General features: G+C 41.5%; 1 protein-coding gene across 5 annotated transcripts in view; it reads left to right on the plus strand.

Moving 5' to 3' along the window:
- Window positions 1–20623, plus strand: part of myo3b (myosin IIIB) — a 63922-nt gene that overhangs the window by 39180 nt on the left and 4119 nt on the right. For all 5 annotated transcript variants that reach the window (XM_030080179.1, XM_030080180.1, XM_030080181.1 and 2 more), the window contains 9 exons: window positions 357–468; window positions 2148–2310; window positions 2778–2858; window positions 4301–4397; window positions 6011–6065; window positions 6966–7089; window positions 15154–15254; window positions 15632–15678; window positions 16097–16250. In XM_030080179.1, the coding sequence (XP_029936039.1) occupies window positions 357–468; window positions 2148–2310; window positions 2778–2858; window positions 4301–4397; window positions 6011–6065; window positions 6966–7089; window positions 15154–15254; window positions 15632–15678; window positions 16097–16229 (913 nt within the window). In that variant the 3' untranslated portion in view covers window positions 16230–16250. The remainder of the gene's footprint in view (window positions 1–356; window positions 469–2147; window positions 2311–2777; window positions 2859–4300; window positions 4398–6010; window positions 6066–6965; window positions 7090–15153; window positions 15255–15631; window positions 15679–16096; window positions 16251–20623) is intronic.

The raw sequence follows: 20623 nt of genomic DNA on the forward strand, positions 1-20623 counted from the left end.
TGGTATTTTGTAAACTACGACAAGGGGGATCAGTGGCCAGCCCTAGACAATGAGCAGTAAGACACTCTGTGGAGCTGATGCACACTGATAGGCCCTAGCTGATGGGCATCTTCTGTGGCCGTTGAAATAAGAGACTATCATCAATTCAAAAGAGCTCAAACAATAGGCCTCTGTTGAAGACTCATGTCTCACTGAGGCTCATTTCTCCGCTCAAACTGGAGCACTCATGCTTCAAACTGTGGCAGGGGACTTCCAGTGACAGTCTCAGATACTTGCATTTTACAGTTGTCTGGAATAAAGTCTAATATCTGTGTCATCTTCAAATTGTTCCCTTTTTATTTTTATTCCTCTCTTAGATATTACTACCTTGCCTTCCGGGCTCACCAGATGCCTGAGATTAGCAAAGAAAATGCTGTTGCCATATTGAAGCAGGCCAAACTAGAAAAGTGGGTCCTAGGGAAGACTAAGGTAATGTGATTACTCATTTGTATGCAAAAAAAAAAAAAACCTGTTGTGTAGAATGAAGAAATTTATTTATGGATTATATGTTCAACTGTACAACTGCAAAAAAAAAAAAAAAAAAAAAAAATACCCATCTGAGCAAGTCATTTAGTCCCACATTCAGTTGCTATGTTTACATGCACACAAGAAACCAGATTATTGTGAGTAACCAGGTTATGGCTGGAAAACAGGTAACACTTGAGCATGTATTACCTTACTCTGATTACTCAAAAGCCCTGGTATACATGTGCTATACCTGTAACTGGGTTTCCCCTCCACCCCCAACGTTTGCTGGATTGTTAGTCCTGGATTAAGTTTTGTCCCACTGCTCTGGGGGTTGGAAGCAGGCAGTGGCAGAAGTGTTATTTGTTTCCTTATATTTTCTTCACAAGTGATGTCGACATCATTTTTTTAAGCATTCTTCAATGACCATGTAAAACATAAAGTTTTTACACTCCTCAGTTTCTTTATCCGCTGTCTTTCCCTGTACATGTGCACACACGCAAAGCTGTTTAGAAATCTGAGTAAGGGTTTACATGGCCTCAGTGATCGGGTTTCTCCAGGAGAAATCTACCTTGGTTAACCCAATTTCTCTTTATCCCTTACCCTGCTTACTTAAACCAGATTTCTCATTTACACTGTGTTTGATTAATCCGATATCTGCTCATATGTGGTGAAAAACCTGATTACAAGGGTGCATGTAAATATAGTTAGTGATAAAATCTTTTTGTAAAACAAGTGAAAAAATATGCCAGTGGGATGAGATAATCCCATGGTTCCAATGTAAATCAGCTTGATTCCTGAATTTTCTTGCATCAGTTGTCATTTTCTTGATACTAGTGGGCTGATCTGCCTTATTCTGCCTTGTTTCAATATATTTATACTTGCCAGAAAAATTCTTGAAACAAGTAAAACTGCAATGGAAATAAGTGAGATTATGTAATACCACTGTCAGGGTATTTTTCACTTGTAATCCTTTGATCTCTGATTTTCCCTTATATTTCCCCATAACCTTCAAAGTTATTAAATAATATTTTTTCCATACTGTGGCACAGTGTTATAGATATACTCTGTATCTGCTAGTTACAACACTTCATTGGAACTAAATCATACTTATGTTGAGAGAAATATTGAAACCCAAGATGCCACTATTTTATGGCTGCACAATTACATCATGTAGAAAATAACCACTTCCAACAAGGTTTTAACACTGATTATGAGATCAGTTGACTTGTTTTTTAATGTATATTTTTTTGCAGCGTAACTTCATCACAACACCTAAGCCAAGGCAGATGCACGCCATTTTAAATGAATTTATTCATGTACACTATGTACACTACATAGAGTATGTGTATGTCTGTAGTGACAGAGAGTGCAGGTGTGTTTTCTGTGCATTTTTATGCCAGGCACAGAAAATACACAACTACCATTTTTATACCACGGGCAACATGATCGCCAACACAGATTTCCTTTGAGATATTAAAATCTGTCGTATCTAATCTTATAGTTACAACATGCACCCAAAACCAAGTACTTAGAGCGGTGCTCGCTTGACTGCACTTCTGCCTGTTCCTATGCATTGCAATGCAAAGACTTAGCATTGGGGTCCTCTTATCAGTTTTAACATTGGCTGCGCTGCCTCTCAGGTGTTTCTGAAGTACTACCATGTGGAGCAGCTGAACCTGCTGCTGAGGGAGGTGATAGCACGGGTGGTGATAATGCAGGCATACACCAAGGGCTGGTTGGGGGCCCGGCGCTATCGAAAGGAGAAAGAGAAGAGGAAGAACGGGGCCATCATCATCCAGTCAGGTAGACCAATTAATTCATTAGACAGAAAACAGAAGGAAAGAATCATGTGAACTTAAATGAAAGATTGGGATGTTATTATTGAATGCAAATGAAGACAGATTCACGATGTGGCTTCCCTGTAGTCTTATCGTCTTTTTGAAGAAACAGGTGCAAATGTTTATTGAATCTGACTGCTGGATTCTTAATCACCTCTATTCTATTATGCTCTGGTGAGTCTTCATAAAAGAGAGATGAGTTTGATAACCACAGCTTGACCTATGGGGGTTAAGAGCAATGCTTCAGAAGAGACAATAAGACCTCAGAGAGTTCAAAGGGATCTATCCCACTGCCACCTGGTTTAGCAGTGTTTTGAAGTGGGATCTTGTGTAGTATGTGCAGTCTATTTTGTTTCACAGAGGTAGGTCAGCAGTAGCCATTTTTCTTTTCCTCTCTCTGGCTCGCTCACAGACTCTCTCTCTCTCTTTCAGCCTGGAGGGGCTACCTTGCTCGGCAAAACCTCAAGCAAATAAAAAAAGAGAGGGAGGAGGCTGCCGTCCGCATACAGTCAGGTAAAGAAACGTTGATATTTTCCCCTGATGTTGCTCATACACTCAAATGCAGACCTCTGGAATTTTCATATAGTCCCTTGTCCGGTGGAAAATGCACACCACTTTTTCAGACGTTTTCAAAAGGAAGCGGCATAAAGGCCTGAAAACCTTATGGCTTTGTGAAACACCTTTTTGATCTCAATGAGTGGCCTACGAAACAGTAATAATTAATTAATAATGCATAAAGAAAAGCTTTTGAAAGTTTGGGCAGCATTTGGTCCCCATGTTTCAGAAGAACAGTGCATACTGAGATCCTTTTTTTCCTTTCATCTCTTTCCCAGTAAAGGCAAGAGAGGGGCTTATCCCTTCTGTTTCCTCACGACTTCCTCTCTCAAATTCCTGGCCTATTACACAGCTCTCACATACCAGAAACAAGATGCCTTTTTATACTGTCAACCTTTTCATCTGAAATGTAAATTAATTCTTACTCAGTGTGCCTTGACGAAGATCAAAGTGGGCACATTAACCTTCCTGGGTCTCCCTCCCCCTCCCCCTCCCCCTCCCTCCTCTGAGCCTCTCACTGGAGGACAAGGGAGGGTGCCAAGAGGGGCAGGAGAGAGGAGGGCTGGGGGAGGAGATTTGGCATTGTTTCCTTTGGCTCTCCTAAGGGCTGCCCTCATCTGGCACATGGAGCATCTCAGTCGCCTGCACACCTTGTGTAAATGTCCTCCATTAAAACCCTTGTAAATAATGCCACGGAATGGGTAAACACGGTTTCGGTGTGAGAAAAGCCTCTCCGTTGCTCCGGTCTTTTTCTTTAGAGAAGTGTGTTTGTGTGTGGGCACTAGGGTTCAGGGAGAACCTGAACCTGACATAAGTGGGGGCCTCAGCCCCCCGGCGGAGCACTCCAGCACATTCACATTGTGTGTTCTCTGCAGCTTATAGCCTTTGAGGTGGGCCGCATTTGCATTCTGAAAATAAACAGATGCCTTTCAAATGTATGAGCCTGGTGGCTTCTCAGATCTCAGCAGGGCCTGGGGGACATGCTCACCATCGATCAGATTAGACCATGCAAAATAGAACCATGGCTCAACAATGTACTTGAGCATTCTTTTCCTGTGCATATAATTTTACAAGTAAAACACAAAGCCCGTTGACGGAGTAACTCAGCAGGCTCCGTTTGCCATCCATCAGAGCCCAGTCTGTCTCTTTAATCACACAATGTGTTCCCACTGCAAAACTCTTGTCCTGATGCGAAGCACATTTCACTTTCTGCCAGCAGCGCAGTGTTTTTAGTTGAAGGCTTTCTTTTGTGTTCTGATATATGATTGTACTCGGTGATAATTACAACAATTATGTTTGCTAACTGCCTCGGCAGTGTTAGTATGTAATTTAGAATGATGACAGAGAGAGGAAAATGGTTATACGACCTTCACCATGTCTAACATTCATTGCCTGTGCAGTTTACAGGGGCCATCGGGTACGTCGAGACTGTGGACTCCAGAGGCACAGATCTCTCCCTGAGGCTGCTGGGAAGACCACCAAGGAGGAGCAAGCTGGGTGAGCCTCTGCATCCCTTGTCCTTCAGGGTCTGTTCTCACTGGACGGATATTTTTTCTGCAGCATGCTGGGATGTTTTTTTTTTTTTTTTTTTTTTTTTTGAGGTTGTTGTTGCCACTTTTTGAAATCTTCATGTTATGCAGAAAATAGGCTTCAATCTTTTACTTCATTTTATTTTTCAGTATAGTTTCCAAACTCCTTCCTCTCAAAACAATCTTTGAATGAGACAAAAAAAAATGAGACCACCATTGGAGACCCCTCACTGAGCAAGAGGACCTTGCATACCTGTCAGTCATCTTTAGCCCTGCCAGGCGAGCTCCTTTTTGCCCTGTAATGTACTGTTGTTTCAACCACAAGAGAAAGCTCCTCCCTACGCACCACCTCTTTCAGCTTTAAAAATGTAATAAATATCTTTCCACCAAGATAGCACACTTGTCTGACCACAAATGGGGTTGGGTGCTGCACTGGTCTCCAGATGTATGAGCTGAAGAGTTAGTGTTTATTCAGCATATGGGCAGGCCAGTCATTAAGAAAGTATGTGCTAAGCAGGAGACCAGCCGCCAACAGAACAGCAGCACACATGCTGTCAGGCCATTGCTGAAGTTCAATCTGCAGCTAGCTTCTCTCCCCGCTACATTTCACACATATTACATCTGGATGAAAGCTCTAGCTGTTTGTCTGTTTATACAAGTTTGCCCAGTAGTTAAGTTTTTCAGACTTTACTCTATACTGTAACTAACCAGGCAAAATATCCCTGAATAAATCTGGTGGTTATCAAGCTTTGTGCATGCAGAAGTTAAATAAACATAGATGGTTTGGTATATAATTATGTTGCCAACCAGTACACATCACTGTCAAAATTTCAAACCAATTTACACCCATATCCAGTCTGAAACCTTTACTCATTTAAACCTTAGTTGACTTTTGGTCAACGTTGTGCATCTCTCTCCAGACTCCAACTCAAAAGACTAGATTTACACATCTGAAAATGTTATGCTTGTTGTATACTCAAACTGAGCTGAGTCTCATTGGGGATTTTTCTCTCCATGTTTACAATCATATTCCTTGGTGAGAAAACTTCAAACCTCCACTTAACAATTCTGTTTAATCAGTGTTGGAATCTCTCCATATAGATTTATTTTGACATGATCTGGCCCATTTTTCTCCTGAAAGATCTATGTTCTCACCTACATGCTGTTCTTTTCCCTTTTGATATCGCTCCTCTCTGCCACGCATTTGTTCTGTGTTTGCATCCAACACCAAAGGCTCCAGTTGCATCACCAAGTCCACACTGGATGAGAATTTGTTTTTCTGGACTCAAAGTATGAGTACGGCTGGCTCACAGCATTGTGTGTGTATATGTTACTTTACATGAGTCTATACCTGTCACACACAGGAGCAAATGTTATAGCTCTACAAACTGCGTAAGAGTAAACCAGGGTTGTTTTTGCCATCAGCCCCTGCAACGCTAAAGCAAGATTATATGACAGACATATTGTTCCTTTATTGTGTAGTGAGAAGATATTTACAATGCGATATACGGTACTGTCCTGTGCTTTATTTTTTTTTTATCATCAACTCACTCACTCAAGAAACTCTCCTTACTTTCACAGATGTAATGGCCCAAAGAGCTGCGAGCCACATACAGATCACATACACGGAGGAAAGGTAAGGAACAGAATATCAGTGAAAAGAGCATTTTCTTATGCCTGGCTTTAGCTATGTATGCATAACTGCACTGCTACAAAGCAGCTTTAACATAGATTATTCGTTGGGAATTTTTTTGAGTCCTTGAGACAAAAGACTTCTCTTGCTCCAACCTCCATCTCAGAGGAGAAGACAGGGTGGTACGGGAATGAGAGAATCAAAAGGCTGGAAATTCACGGCTGAGAATAAATGCTCGCTGTTCCCTGAGGTGATTTGTCTTTGCGCTTCTCTTTCTACAGATGTTAGGCCCCTTTTTTAGTAAAGACCTGAGGTTCTTTGGTAGCACTTTGATATCCTGCTCGAATTCAATATGTGAAATAGAAGAGCCACTCCGTGACTTGGAGCACATCACAGTCTTTGAAGTCTGATCCAATTTTTGCTGCTCACCATTTGATGTTGAAAGGATGAAATGAGGAAAATGTACAGTTTTTGCCAGTAACTCTGCTGAGCATATGTAAGATTAAAAAAGCAAAATCCTTTGGAGGATGTACTTAGAAATGTTAAGCAGATTAATACTTTCCTATAGCTCTTTTATTCAAAGATAAAATTAAATATGAGAGGAAGTCTGTATGTGCTGTTTTTTCACCCTCACAATTAAGTCAGTGTGGTGCTGTTTGCTAGGAGGTAGGGCTAATAAAGGGGGATATGCAATTGCATTAGCATGTGATTAACATTGCAAAGCACATTAATGGGTTTGAGTTATATGAGTGCCAAATTGTAAATTGTAAATAAATGAATACAGCTTCCACATGACTAAATAAGAAAAAAAAACACTATGGGGCTTGCTTTAACTTGTGTCTGTTTATCCTCTGTTTTCATTGACATTGCTCTTCTGGGTGTGTTTACGCCTCCTCTTTCAAGGTTGGCCCCGACAGCCAAGACAGACAAGTGAAAGACATCAAGAGAGACAAAGGCAGAGCAGAAGACAGTGTAACGAAGCCTTGCAGGGAGACAGCTAGACTGCGAGACACACAGTGTAAACAAGGTAAGCCCAAGCACAGAGCTGGCGGGTGCAGGTAATTACACAAAGAGACAGGAGAAATCCCGCTTTAATGGATAAAGTGCCATTTTTAATACAGGACCCTTTTCAACCTTTCATCCCAACCAATCCTCTGCTGCCATTCTTTGTTGACAACAAAGGGAGAGAGCATTATGAGTGATCATTTTTGCGGTATTTTAATAACCTGGGTCAGCTCATCATAAACGTCTCATGGTGGGGGGCGAGCGGGGCGGGGGTGGGGGGTGTTAGAAGTGGCACAAGCACTTCAAAACCGTCATTCTCCCACACGGCGAGCCCTTCACTAAAGATCTCATCAGTGACTCTAATAAACTACCCTAGTAACGGTGACAAGAAAATACACAAACCCTGATTTGTTGAACATATGTTTGGTTTGCTTTTTGCCCCAGGCAATGAATTACATTAATTCCAACTGCCTGGAAGGCTGAGTGGGTGGCTGTGCAGGGGGCCTCCGATTATGGCCGTCACCCAGCCCACCACCAGGGTAGTGTGGGTAATGGGGGCCTGGCCCTTCATTAATGTTATTAGAGGAGTATGAGGTAAGAGACGGAGGTGGAATAGCGTTTAGCAGCGCGGCTAAGAGATTACGGGGATTAGACATGATAATGTAACACAGACAGGGCTCTCCAGCGGGCCTGGGATTAGTGTCAGCACGCCACAGCAGGTCTGGGTTAGATAGCGGCTAATTCGGTAATGCTGCATACAGGTGACCCCCGCTCCTAGGCATCACTGCTGCTGAGGGAAGGCAGTGTTTGATGAATTTATAATGTCAATGTGATTATGGAGGGAAATGTTGCAATGAATACCAGTCTGAGGGTATTTTGCTCAAATGTGTTTGTCCTGTGTCACTGGAGCTCCTAGTCGTATTCTAACACAGAGCTTTGAAGTACCATAGCTGAATTACAGATTTTTTTTTTTTCTTTCTGAATTTTATTATTTCTTTGCTGCTTCCAACCCACCCGCTGACTCTCAACTTCAGTGTATAGGATGTGTCACAAAAAAAGCCAAATTTCTCTCCTTTGCACAGAGGACCCCATTCAGTTTGAAATTACGTCAAATATCAATGTTTATATATTTATTTATTTATAGCCACATATTTTTTAAAGTATTGCTATTGCTTCGGGAGTATAAAATACATCAATAATCCTGTCCTTAATAACTAACATTTAAACAGTCATATTTTGCAGCTACTCCATTTCAGCCTGTGTGGAGATTAGGGGATGAATCTTCTTTTTTATTAGAGACTGAATTTATTGGGCATATGAATAGTGTATCTCCAAATCTGAAAATTCATTTGTATTTCACTTTAATATTCTAACAAAAAAAAAATCTCTTCTCTTTCAGCCATAGGCTTCACTAATGCTTTTAGTTATTTTGTGTGGAGAGCCCACAGATTTTCAGGTATTCATCATCACCCCTTTTCCCGGCTCATTTATGTTCTGAGGTCTGCTTGTGGCTCCGATTGCTTTCAGGAAACCATATTTGAATATGTTGAGGGAGGCCACGGTGGCTCAGGCACCCAGGGCACACTTTGATCCCTGCAGATCTGAGGGCCTTTTTTATCCTGAGGTTGAGCAAGTCATGGAAGCCTTGCCCTGCCAGATGTTTGGAGACCAGGCTCCTTCCTGTGTCTCATCCTGCTGTCGCCTCTGGTGATCGCTTCGGTTCTGGGGCTGGAGTTCGACCTGGAGTGTTTCAGGACACCAAGGGAGAAAAACAGAAAATTAGCCATGGAAATCGAATTAGCCCTCCCCCAGACACACACACTCACACACACTCTTCATCCTCCTCCCATTAATGCCAGAACACCGGGGCATGACCTGGAAGCTCTCTCTGTGTTTGACGGACATTGGGTCTTTTTTAAGTGATTTAAGCCCAGAGTTGCCTAGTCCCTTTTTTTCTTTTATGTATGAAACAAAACAGAGAGGGGGAGATATCCTTTGACTGGTGAGGTGTATGTTCCTCTATATATTTGACACCGGGCTAAGGGACTTTTCTCAATCTTTAGCAAAATACCCGCAGTGCTGGATATTATGGGGAAAAGAGAGCATTAAAGCACTTTGTACTCCAGGCGCTCTCAGATGTCTGAAGCGCCAACCTTTGATTTCCCATGTTTTTTGTTGCTGGAAAAGTCACGCATACACAGACTAGTCATGTAAGCTGAACACTTAGACGATGTCACCCCTCTCCACCTGTCTTCCGAGCCTGAATATTAATACAATATGAATACGTTTCAAAAATGAGTCACAGAGGCGTATGCAGAAAGAAAGCCTTTGCTAGCATGCAGCAGATATCATCAGAGTGCTGCTTATGCTCCTCAGTGTGGTAAACAGGATGGTGCCGAGGATCAGTCAGAGCTGACTTTATGGTTTATGAAAGCTGAGCTACTTATGTTAACAGGCTTTTTGAAGATTATAGTTGTGGTAAACATACATGTCAAGAGAGAGACAGTGATAAAGTGGAGCTACAACACAGAGACCAATTACCACTGCGCCTTGGAAGATAGTTAACCTGGTCGTTTGGAGAGAGGAGACAAGGAGAAGAAAGAGGAAAATGGAAGTGGGGGTGAACAATGCTTTGAGTTAATACTGACTTTTTGGTTATAGTTATGTACCCCCTCAGTCCATAGTGTGGTACAGTCAATAAAAATTGATTTTGTTTGGCGCCCTGAGCTTACTCTCCACTTTTCAGCTACAGCTGGGAGAGTTCAATGGAAATGTGGTATTAGGACACAGATTTACCCACACTGAGGTCAAACCCACACTCAGGATCCATCTCACTTTCCTAACATCGAGCTCCCTCATTACCAGCAACTCTGACACCACTTCACAAGTGTCCTCCCACTAGGTTTGCAACCACCAGGCGCTACTCACCCAGCCTCTACCACCACCACCACCACCACCACCATCAGCAGCAGCAACACCATATCAACATACATCTGCCAGACAAATGATCCACCCTCTCCATGTTCTCTAGACAAATACTCTCCCTCCCTCTCGCTGTCTCTCAGCCTTTTGATTTATCTGTCTGTCTTCACATATCAGAGCGTCTCAACCGGATGCCTTCAGTTTTAGGCAAATTACAGGCTCGACGTAGCGGCAGCAGAGATTTGGAAGGGATAGGAAAGACTCAACTTAACGGAAGGAGTTGCCTCTGTCTGCCGCTACCTACGTAATCCTCTTAATGTCAGTGGGAGTAGTTAACAGGATGTACTTCCAAACTACTCATCATCACAATTTCAACAGAATAATCTCCTCAGACATAAAATCAAGGTAGAGGATGATACTGTAAGTTCTCTGTACTATCACACAAGTGGATTGAGTCATTTGATACAGTTTAACAAAGTTTTCCATGCACAAGACCTTAATGGTTCACAATGGTGTTGGTCATTGTGCTATATTATAACAATATTTCATTTAATAAAACTATTAGGAATTTATCAAAAAGTGCTTTCAGGGAGTAGCACGTGTACAATATCTGTTCATGGCCAGTGCCATTCATTTGCATCGTTAATGTGTTTGTGGGCTGGTTTTCCCGTGACTCACTGCTCTCTTCCCACTACTTTCATTTTCTGAGCCGACTGGGTCACACTGACACATTATATGCATTTCATGTCTGACAATGATGGACTTAAAAAAAAAAAGTTTTGAAAATTTTCCTCCCCAGTTTTCTCCAAAAATGTCTTTAGGAGTCAAAGCTCAAAATCTGCCGTCAGGGGAAATGATTGATTTCAGTGTGAAAAATTGGTTGTAAGTAACAACATCCTCTGCCGGCATTAGTGAAAACAGATGCAGGAACTGCCCTTTGGAGCATTATCTGCAGAACCTTGTGATTTGACCAGTGTGTCTTATAATTCAAAGCACATGAGTTACCATTTAACTATGATGTCAAATGAAGACATTGGTAATAAATCTCAGGAGTCCTGAAAAGTTCTGGAACTTCTCCTCAAGTTTTACTACAGATATCTCTTTGGGTCCTTTGTTTGCAACTGGCAAACAGTGTGTGTGCATGTACATGTGGGTTTGTATGCATGTGCCTGTGTGTGCACATGGGTGCATGTGTCCGTGCAAGCCTGTGTGTGTGTGAGTTTGAGATGTGGAGGGGGCGGAGGGGGGGCTGTGAGGTAAAGAGAGGGGTCTGGGTTGCACATGCCTCATTTAGACATCAAAGGCCCCTGCTGATGATTTTTCCTTATAATCCATGCCTTTTGGTGCCTCTGCTCCCTCCATCTGAATAAACAAAGCCCAAGTGGTTCACTGTGGTCTGAGAGAAGTCAGGTGATCGCAGCACGTGACTTAAAAAGTAAATCGATACATCTCTAATTTATTCCACTAAAAATCCCTTTTAGCGGCTCTTTTATGTTGTTTCTGAGGAGCATTCTGATTTTCAAGGGATTTCAAAGTGGTATTTAGAGATGTAATGCGAGTCATCTGCCTCTCTTTGAAAATGAAAGAAATACCTATCTCAAAAAGAATTCTCATCCTTTTTATCTCAAGAAGCAAACATGTACAATATGTAAGTCTCTCACCAGAAGGAGCAAACTCTGCTGGGCATTCTTTTGATAGAGAGGAATCAATATTGTATGAATTCCACTGCCTCTGTATTCCCAGTTGACCATTATTCCTCCCCACCCCAAACAGCAGACGTTACCCACGATCATTTAGCAACCCGGTGTGAGCCACAGTCTGACCCCTTCCCAGATCTGCCTGCCCAAGTCCAAGCAGGACTCCCATGCCAGAAGCCAGTTTGGCAACCTCCATGTCGGTAATATATCTGGAGGAGCAGCATTCCTCTGGGGCTGGCCCGGATCAAATGGCAGTGATTTCCCAAACAGAGGCAGAGAGATGGGAAGCCTGACCCATCCTCTGATCTGCTACACGCTCTAATCGCCGCTGGTCAGAATGGATAAATGGTGATGTTGAAACCCATGTGTTGTGTTTTGGACTCCAGGTCTGCAGTGGTAGACAAGGATCCGGCAGGATATTGGGCCAACCTAGACATCCTCCCTTTCAGCCACAGTGGAGGGTCTGAAGCGACCAGGGAATCGTCTTCCCCTGAGACTTTCATCAGATACTATTTGATTTATGTTACGTACTAAGAGGGCCCTCTTGCACGAAAGGCAGTTAGGAGTTCTTATATCATTAATTTTTGTCAGTGTTTTATTGTAATGTAAACTTTGAAGAGAATGATCAGAGGTGCATCAAAAAAGTAGGTTTGTCGAACATGCATAAACAACCCGTGCTGTTGTTTGGTTTCTCCATTTTGCAATACGAAACTTCGTTTTGAAACTTCATTCAAGGCCGTCAGGATTCATTATTCGTGATTGAGTGCTTTGATGCAGTTTCTGGGGAATATGAAATTTGCTTATCAAACCCATTTCAGACATCATTAGCAGAACAATGTCCTACATATGGACATTATGTTGCTGAAATTTAAGGTGCAAACCTTTTATTTGTATTAGATAATTAGTTTATTTCATCTGTGTTCTTTTTTTTTTTTTTTTTTTTTTTTGCCACGACAGCATGTCATACAGATAGCTAAGGAGCAATGAACAGTACAGTTGATCTCAGTGTAATTTTCCAGCCCCTTTGCTTTTGATACCAAGTTGCAATCCAACAAAGCTAATTATCGTTTACATTAAATACACACTCTTATTTCACAGTACATGAAATCTTACCATACGTAGCTTAAAACATCCCTAAATATTCAGAGAAATCACTAGCATAACAAGGAATCATACAGTAGATGGTTAGCACCTCTAAGGCACTGAAAGATAAGATTCACGGTCGAAGTTGGCTCATATCTTAGAACTGACAGGAACTTTCTGGGCATTTACAAAGTGTGAATTTAGTAAACCTATGCTGGTATGAATAACATCAAGAAAGCAGAGGAAAGATGGGGGTGGGTGGGGGGGTCTGGTCTTTGATGTATAGGATTGAGATGTGATGAGGTCTGTTCAAAGTGAGTACAAAGTAGTGTTAAGATGGAAAAAGCAAATGCAGCTTTAGTCAAGGTAGGGAAGCCGAGGTAGCAGGAGATGATGAAGGAATGTCCTGTCTAACCCAAAACGTAGGCAAAGAAGATGAAACGTTATCTGACATTAAATATAGATGCTTCCTTGTAAAGGTGTCTGGGCTTTAAAACACATTTTTGTAACCCATAAATCTTGAATCCAGGGATGTACTGTTGTAGAAGAATGTACTCAGCCATCATAATTGTCTTATGTTTGAATAATCAGGTTATCACATAGCTCATTATCTTTAGCGAAAGCCATCAATAACATTTCTCTTTCTGTGGTGTTATGAATAATTCATTGTTCAATTCGTATTGCTTTGAACAATGAGGGAAAACAACTTTGGGCTGCCAAAGATACCATTATCTGCTTGAAGAGAAGTTCTAGCAGAGAGTAAGAGAGAATAGAGGGATTGCTGTGTCTTATATAGCCAGTTCAACAAGACAATGAGAGTGCAAATTGCTTTTCAATCTGTTTAACATCTTAAACAAGCCTTGAATTTGTGACACCAGGTCTAGAAATGCCATACCTTCTTATATTTATCAGCATGGCATGAATCTACATCTGGAGCCCCCCTGGATCTATTGAAAAAGGATTTTTATTAGGTCCTTGTTGAGCTGTGCATCAGAAGTAGTGTTTATAGCCCAGCTAATGGCAGTCATATAATATCACTTTTAAGGCATAACATTGAGTGATAGTGTTGTTAAAAGACATAAACACACTGGGACAGGCTTCCTAATAATCTGTTCAATCAGTTGTTTTTAATCAATCATTTTATCATCATTGAAAATGAATGTGACTTCTTAGCTAGTTAAGCCAGTGAGTAATCCTTACACTAATCTAATCTAAACTAATCCTTGTATATTAGCTAGTATCAATCAAACAACTCCACATCCCCTCATTCAATTTATAACGTGGTATGCAGTGAAAAACTGTGCCTTTAAATGACTAAAAATAACTGCTCTCCACAACCTACTTAATTAAATGCAACACCAGGAAACAAGCTGCCCCCATCCCACAAAAGCTTAATGAACTACCACCACAGCTACATGATACATCTGTGCATACAATGAATAAATCCTCTCCCAGGCAAATGCTTGATGCATCAAAATAATACAGTGCTGCTTTTTAAACAGCTGCATCAAATCTTCTCACCTGACATACAGAAGTTATTAAAATACTTTATTTATAATGATGCAATTACTCAGGCACCCTTTTTGATTACACATTTTAATTAATTTGCAATAAGTCACAGTTAGATTGTCAACATGTGTTGTTGTTGTCCAGTTTTAATTTTGTCGCTCAGCAGTGCGAGTGAGGTTATCCGACACTGATCCAGTCCAAACACTTCGTCACCTCAATAAGTGCTAAAGCGTTAGAGGTGTTGCTTGTGTTCATGACTGTCATCAAAAACACATAAACTTGGTGCGCTGCTTGCCAAGATGCTCACAGCTGTGAAGCATGTTACCAGCACAAAGTCAGTTTTGACTTGCTCCTAATGTGATGAAAATATGTTATGGTTAGGTACATGCAATTTTACCCATAACGCTTCTAAGATGTAAGATTCAGTGTCATCTTGGAAACCCTGGCGAGGCGCTTTTTGCCTGTTAGGTTTTGGGTGCAAGTTGTCAAAACACTTGCTGAACATGAAGTGCATCCAATACCACACACCACAGTTTCACCTCAGCTTCCCTCCATTGTAGCTGTTTGACAAATTTAACCATGGTCTGCTGTGCACCTGTCAGGAGAGATTAATTAGATGTGGTTCAGGGGGGTGAATTTATGTAATATTAACATTTTATTGAGTAAGCTCATCTGCTAAATTACATAATCTTACCTCAGTAATTTAAAATATGTTTTTACCACTTTGCACACATGATGTTGAGGATTTAATAAGTCGACGACAGAATCTGTGTCGAATCACTGCTCTCTTCATTGTTATTATCGTGTTGGTGATGGTGCTTGTTGTTGTGAGTTTTGTTCGGCTGGATCATTGCCCTTGTTTTCCTCTGTTTCAGGTCCAGTGGTGAAGCTACAGCAGAGAACCCCTCGCCGGCGGGGCCAGCAGCCCAAGCTGCTCAATAGCCCTGAAGACAGCCTGTACTACAACCAGCTAAATGTGAGTTCAAAGTGTCGATAAAGGCCTTTGTCTGACTTTGGTTCCACATGATAATACAATTAAATCTACCTGTGCCAGACCCTGGAGCCCCACCCCCACGCTTCTCTGCCTCTTGTCTTGAACATGTGCTTATGCTCTTTATCTGTTGCTTTCATGTCAGGATGTCTGCCTTCACGGTGAATAATTGATGTGGTTTATCAAAGCTGAGCAAGATGCATGCTTCATCAGACTCACTTGAGCCCTTTGATCAGAAAAAATTATGCTGTGACTTCTGATATTATCAGCATCTGCTCGCATTCAACACAAAATCACTTTGAATTAAAAATTAATGACTCTCTGCTCATCTTTTGACTGTGTGCTCTTGGCCCTTTCCTCAGAGAACTCTGGATTACCAGGGGAGCAAGAGGAAGCCGAGAAAACTTGGGTAAATAACTGCTTTCCTACTTACAGCAACTCTAAACAGAGCAGGCCCTTTGTGGAATAGGAGAATCCAGAAATGGAGTTGTTTTCTTATAATGTAAATGGAGTGCCGAAAATAACAGGCTTTTTATGAGCAGTTGCTCTGCGTCATTAGAGAGGGGGTTACATATTAAGGCTTTGTCAGCATGCTAATTTTAATTGTTGAAGGTCTGACTTGTATTTGTACTATAAATGACACCCTGGTTCAGTCAACAAGATCAGTGTGCTTGAAAAAGCCTGAACTCCTTACAGTTGCATCTGCAAATATTGCCTTTATTCGAAATATTTACATTTTTATCGAGATTAGCTCGGTGCCACTGTGCTACATCCCAGTAACACTCCTCCATTCTCGCACCGCTCTCTCGTCTTCTCTCACATCACAGTCAAATCAAAGTGCTGGATGGAGAAGATGAGTACTACAAATTACTGTCAACTGTGGAGTCGATCCCTGAGGAAGACTACGCGACTGCCCCCCCTCCCACCCTGTCTAGTGGGCCTCTCGTCAGTCAGAGCTGAGCCTTACAACCATGTCAACCGGTAAGACAGACGTGCCCGTCACATGGACAGACACTCCAAAGAACATCCTCGGCATTGGATGTTGTGTGTGGAGCAAGGAACAGGCGATGTAGAATAAGCGACCTGTACAAGAGATGCCCTCGATTGTTAATTCGATGTGGTCAAAAAGCGTTTACACGACAGCTTATTCATCAGCAACATTTACAGTCACATTTTTCCTGTGTTTTGCCATTGTCTGTTTGGTGAACCAGGACAATTTCTGCTCTAAAGCAAGGCTTTTTATCGACTTAATGCTTAAAAATAGTCTCATCTTTTTCAGTCAGGTTAGCACTCCTGAGTTTAAAAATACCTTCTCTGCAAGATAAGGGGTTCGCATGCACTTCACAGCATACTCTAGTGTACAAATACATCATTTCAAGCCCTGTACTTGACTTTCTTCTATTTTGAACAAGTGTGCAATATTATTATGGCGTCTTTCATTCTTGTAGAAACTTTTTTCCGTCTGTAAAGACCTTCGCTAAGTGAGAAATAAGTTTGCTGATGTGGTACAGATGTTGCATCAATAAATAACAAATGAATGGCAATGCAAGTAACACAAAGAATACAACATCACACAGTGCTGAGGGAGGGGAAGTCTAATCAAATTCATGAAGAACGTTTTGCAGAGTCATAATAAAACACTTGAACACCGAGCTTCCAATTATAGTTTGGCTGTCGTTATGCCAGATGTTTAAAATAAATGCAGAAGAACCCCTATGGAGTTTATGCGACACTAGGAAGAAATCAGATGCCCCTCACCTTACAGGCTGGGTGTTTTTCAACCTGACTGTGTTAACTTGCCTTGATAACCTTTAACAGTTTTCAAGCATTATGTCTGCTGTCTAAGGCGGCTCTACAAACAAATCCTTCTGGAACCGATACTATCCTTATGAGTTCTCTGACAGACAGCAGTGCTGTAGTTAGAGAGGCTTTGTGCTGTCTGTGTGCTGGAATCTCCAAATATACCCTCGCTAGACCTCACTTTGAATTTCACCCTAAATACAGGGAATTTTCTGTTAAGATGTGAAGTGTCGGAAATGCAGGGCTAGCGAGTTGATTTGTAGAGCACTTTTTTTTTCTTTTTTTTTTTCAATTTGCATATCATTTACTGCATCTCCCTTTGTTGACACCCCAGGGCCTGAGAAGAGATTTTGATCTTAATAGGAAGAGTAGGGTGGTATGACTGAAGATCCCATCCTCCTTATACTCAGCGGGAAAAACATTAGAGCTCTGCCTAGATAGCGAGACCAGCTTCAGTTGGGTTCAGGTTCACAGGAGTCCTGGTGGGTTTAAAGAGGCCCAAGGTGATCATCAGAGCCCAAAGCTTAGTACTGTAAGGGGTCACGCTCAGATCAAGACACTGAGGATTCACTCATTACACATCTTGCCTCCACACTTGACCTAAATATTTGCAGAAGTCTATTTTTATTTGCATTATTTTATCATGTGGAATGTAGCATATTTCTGTAAAAGCCTCATTTATGTAATTAAAGTGTGTGTGGGTGAAATGTAAGATCATAGATGGTTATAAAGAACTGTCTATACTTGTTGTTATTTGACAACGCTGTGGTTTTAACTCAGTCATTTGCCAACCATAAGAGTGTTTTGTGTTCTTCTGAACACCAAACATAGTTGTATATAGTCAATCCAGAGTGTCTGAAATGTTGCACATGACCTAGGAGTACAAAGCCTCCACTTTCTTTGACTGTAACACTATCAAACACTGCAAATAAACCTTATACAATGGCACTTGAAAACATTGTCTATCTGAAAACTGAAAATGATTTTATGTCATCGTCAGTCAGTCGAACTGTCAGTGAATCATGCAGTTGTTTTTGCTTTGGTTTCTATTAGTTGTGGATACCTATTGATTTATAAATCTTTCACAGAAAAAAATGAGTTTGTAGAAATATGTCAAACCGGCTCATATAATTAGAATACATAAATAACAAAATCTCACTCATGTATAGATGCTGTCTGTCTTATTTGTCATATTTAACCCTGTACAAATAGGACATCCATTCAGAATGGCAGGATTGCAAGAATAAAACCCCAGTCCATTGGCAGCGTGATAATGTAGTGTCGCGGTTAGTTCAAAAGCATTTCACCTCCGGTTGTAGCCATAGATCCTGCAGTAATTAGAATACTCGTTGTGCATTACTCCCTTGCTGGGATAGTTGGTTCCTCTGAAGAGCAGTCTGAAATAGGTCACCCCAGCACCCTGTAGTGCGTCTTAAAAGTACACTGAATCAATTAAGTGTGATCATGCTCCCTTGATTATTTTGGCCCTGTTTTACCATGGAGAGGAATTTCAAATAGGCTCTCTAGTTTGAATAACAAGGTTGGACTGTGGTGACATATGGTGCCAGAGTGGGTGTTTCTTTCCCTGTTTTTCTCTGCCAAATTAACTCCCTGGCTGATTGCCTGCTTTAGCATATGAGAGGAGGTGAGCGGAGGTGTATATGTAATTGCCTTGGTTAGCTGATTATGTGTAGTAATGGCAAATGTTATGAAATACTGTCATCACTCTTGCAAAATATGCTCTGACCTAATGAACTGAAGCGTCTGCGTGAGCTTGCCAGTCAAACTGTGGCTTTACCTCGCAGGACACCGAGGCACAAAGACGGTGTCAAGTCAACATTAGAGGCCTGACACCTGTGTTTTCTTTAATACCTCTTCGTAAATCCAGCTCCCTCTTGTTTTCCCTCATTAAATCTGACTACATCTGGTGTGAGAGAGGACTCCTTTAATGTGGTTAGCGTTACTGCTGGTGTTATTCTTGCCGTTTTAGCTATTTGCTCCATCCACCGCGCTTTCATTAACGCTACACCCATGGCAGCCTGAAACATTCTTATCCAAAGTTTTAAACCACCTTTATGATATCGCTCGAGCTGCAGCCTTAACAAATGATGAAAAGCTTTTATTTTCTACAGACGCATACTTACCTTTTCACCTAATAGTGATGTCTCACTTCAAAGAGAGAACACGATTAGGCCAACATTGTCCCGTTTCTATATCCTTTGAGTTCAAAGGGAGAGTTTGAATACCACTGTTTCATGAGCAGCCTTTTCAAACTCACTGTTTTAATGCAGTTTATGTACTTTTGATATCCAGATGTTTAAGTCTCAGATTTTCACCACACTAAAATGAAATCAGACATTATTATGATAGCGCACCGTAGCTACTCCTTAAGTAAAAGGGATTAATGCCAAGTCATAATTTGCAATAGTTTGTCCCTCAACGTCCCACAAACTTGATGGTGTATGTGAATGTGGATGGGACAGGGACAGGAAAAAAAAGCCTAAAATATCTACAACCTTAGCATTGTGACGCTCTTAGCCGGCTAATGATTGATGCCAAAGAAAAGGACATGCATGAGCCTCAACCAGATGTCAGATGTGTTCAGGGCTCTGAGCAAAAGAACATTCCCTAAAGACTGCATTAATAAAGAAACTGGTTGAGCAGGGTAGAGAGAGACGGAGAGAGTAAGAGGCATAGAGGAAGAAGGAGATAAAAGAGTCTGTTGAGTACATACATCAAAGGTCTCTTAATGACAAGGGATGCCATTAGGGTTACAGTGGCTTTTGTTTCAGCTTCCTCACACCTGCAATTTGTTGAGGGCGTTCTATGCACTGTTGAGTTGTTCACATTTGCATGAATATAAAATGCATGCATGAGGGGATAGAGTTTCCTCCCTCTAATGTTGGTAGTGACCAAATGTTTTGCTCCAAATTACAGCTCCCTTTCAATTGCAAAAGAAGGCACACAGCCATTCAGTTGCTTACCCGTGTTAAGAGGGATAAGGCTAGCAAAAGGCTTATGTAGAACAATAGAAACAGTATGGAAAAGCTGTTATCCTGTATGCCATGAAATTTGTTTACTTAAAACTTTTTTGGTGCCTCCGGTGCTGGAATGGGATTTGACAAATCAGAGCGTGAAATTGTGATTAGCCTCTCTCAGTTTGTAGACTGAGTGGGGCACTTGCAGACTTGGCATGGCCAAAGGTGTAACCTGTTTTGTTTTGCCTCGGCACTGCTTTCCCAGATGGTGGGACCAGCTGCCATTGAATAAACGCTGGACGAGTAACAGTGTGAGAATTACCACGGCCTTGTTTCAGTTTGAGGTGCATAACGGAAAGCTTGTCTTTTTGCCACTGCCAGGAGGAACAGGAACATATCACCTGGTGTTCCACAAAATGACCTTTTAATTGAGGTCAAAATAAAATTGTGTCCATGGCACAACTGTTTTCAAAGCTGCCCATCAGGTCTGAAATTTCTCTTATTTGTGTGTGTGTGTGTGTGTCACCTCTCACCAGCATATTACAGCGTGTTACTGTTGTCTTTACATAGCCTCTG

The sequence above is a fragment of the Myripristis murdjan genome, chromosome 21 (assembly GCF_902150065.1).
Source record: "Myripristis murdjan chromosome 21, fMyrMur1.1, whole genome shotgun sequence".
NCBI lineage: Eukaryota > Metazoa > Chordata > Actinopteri > Holocentriformes > Holocentridae > Myripristis > Myripristis murdjan.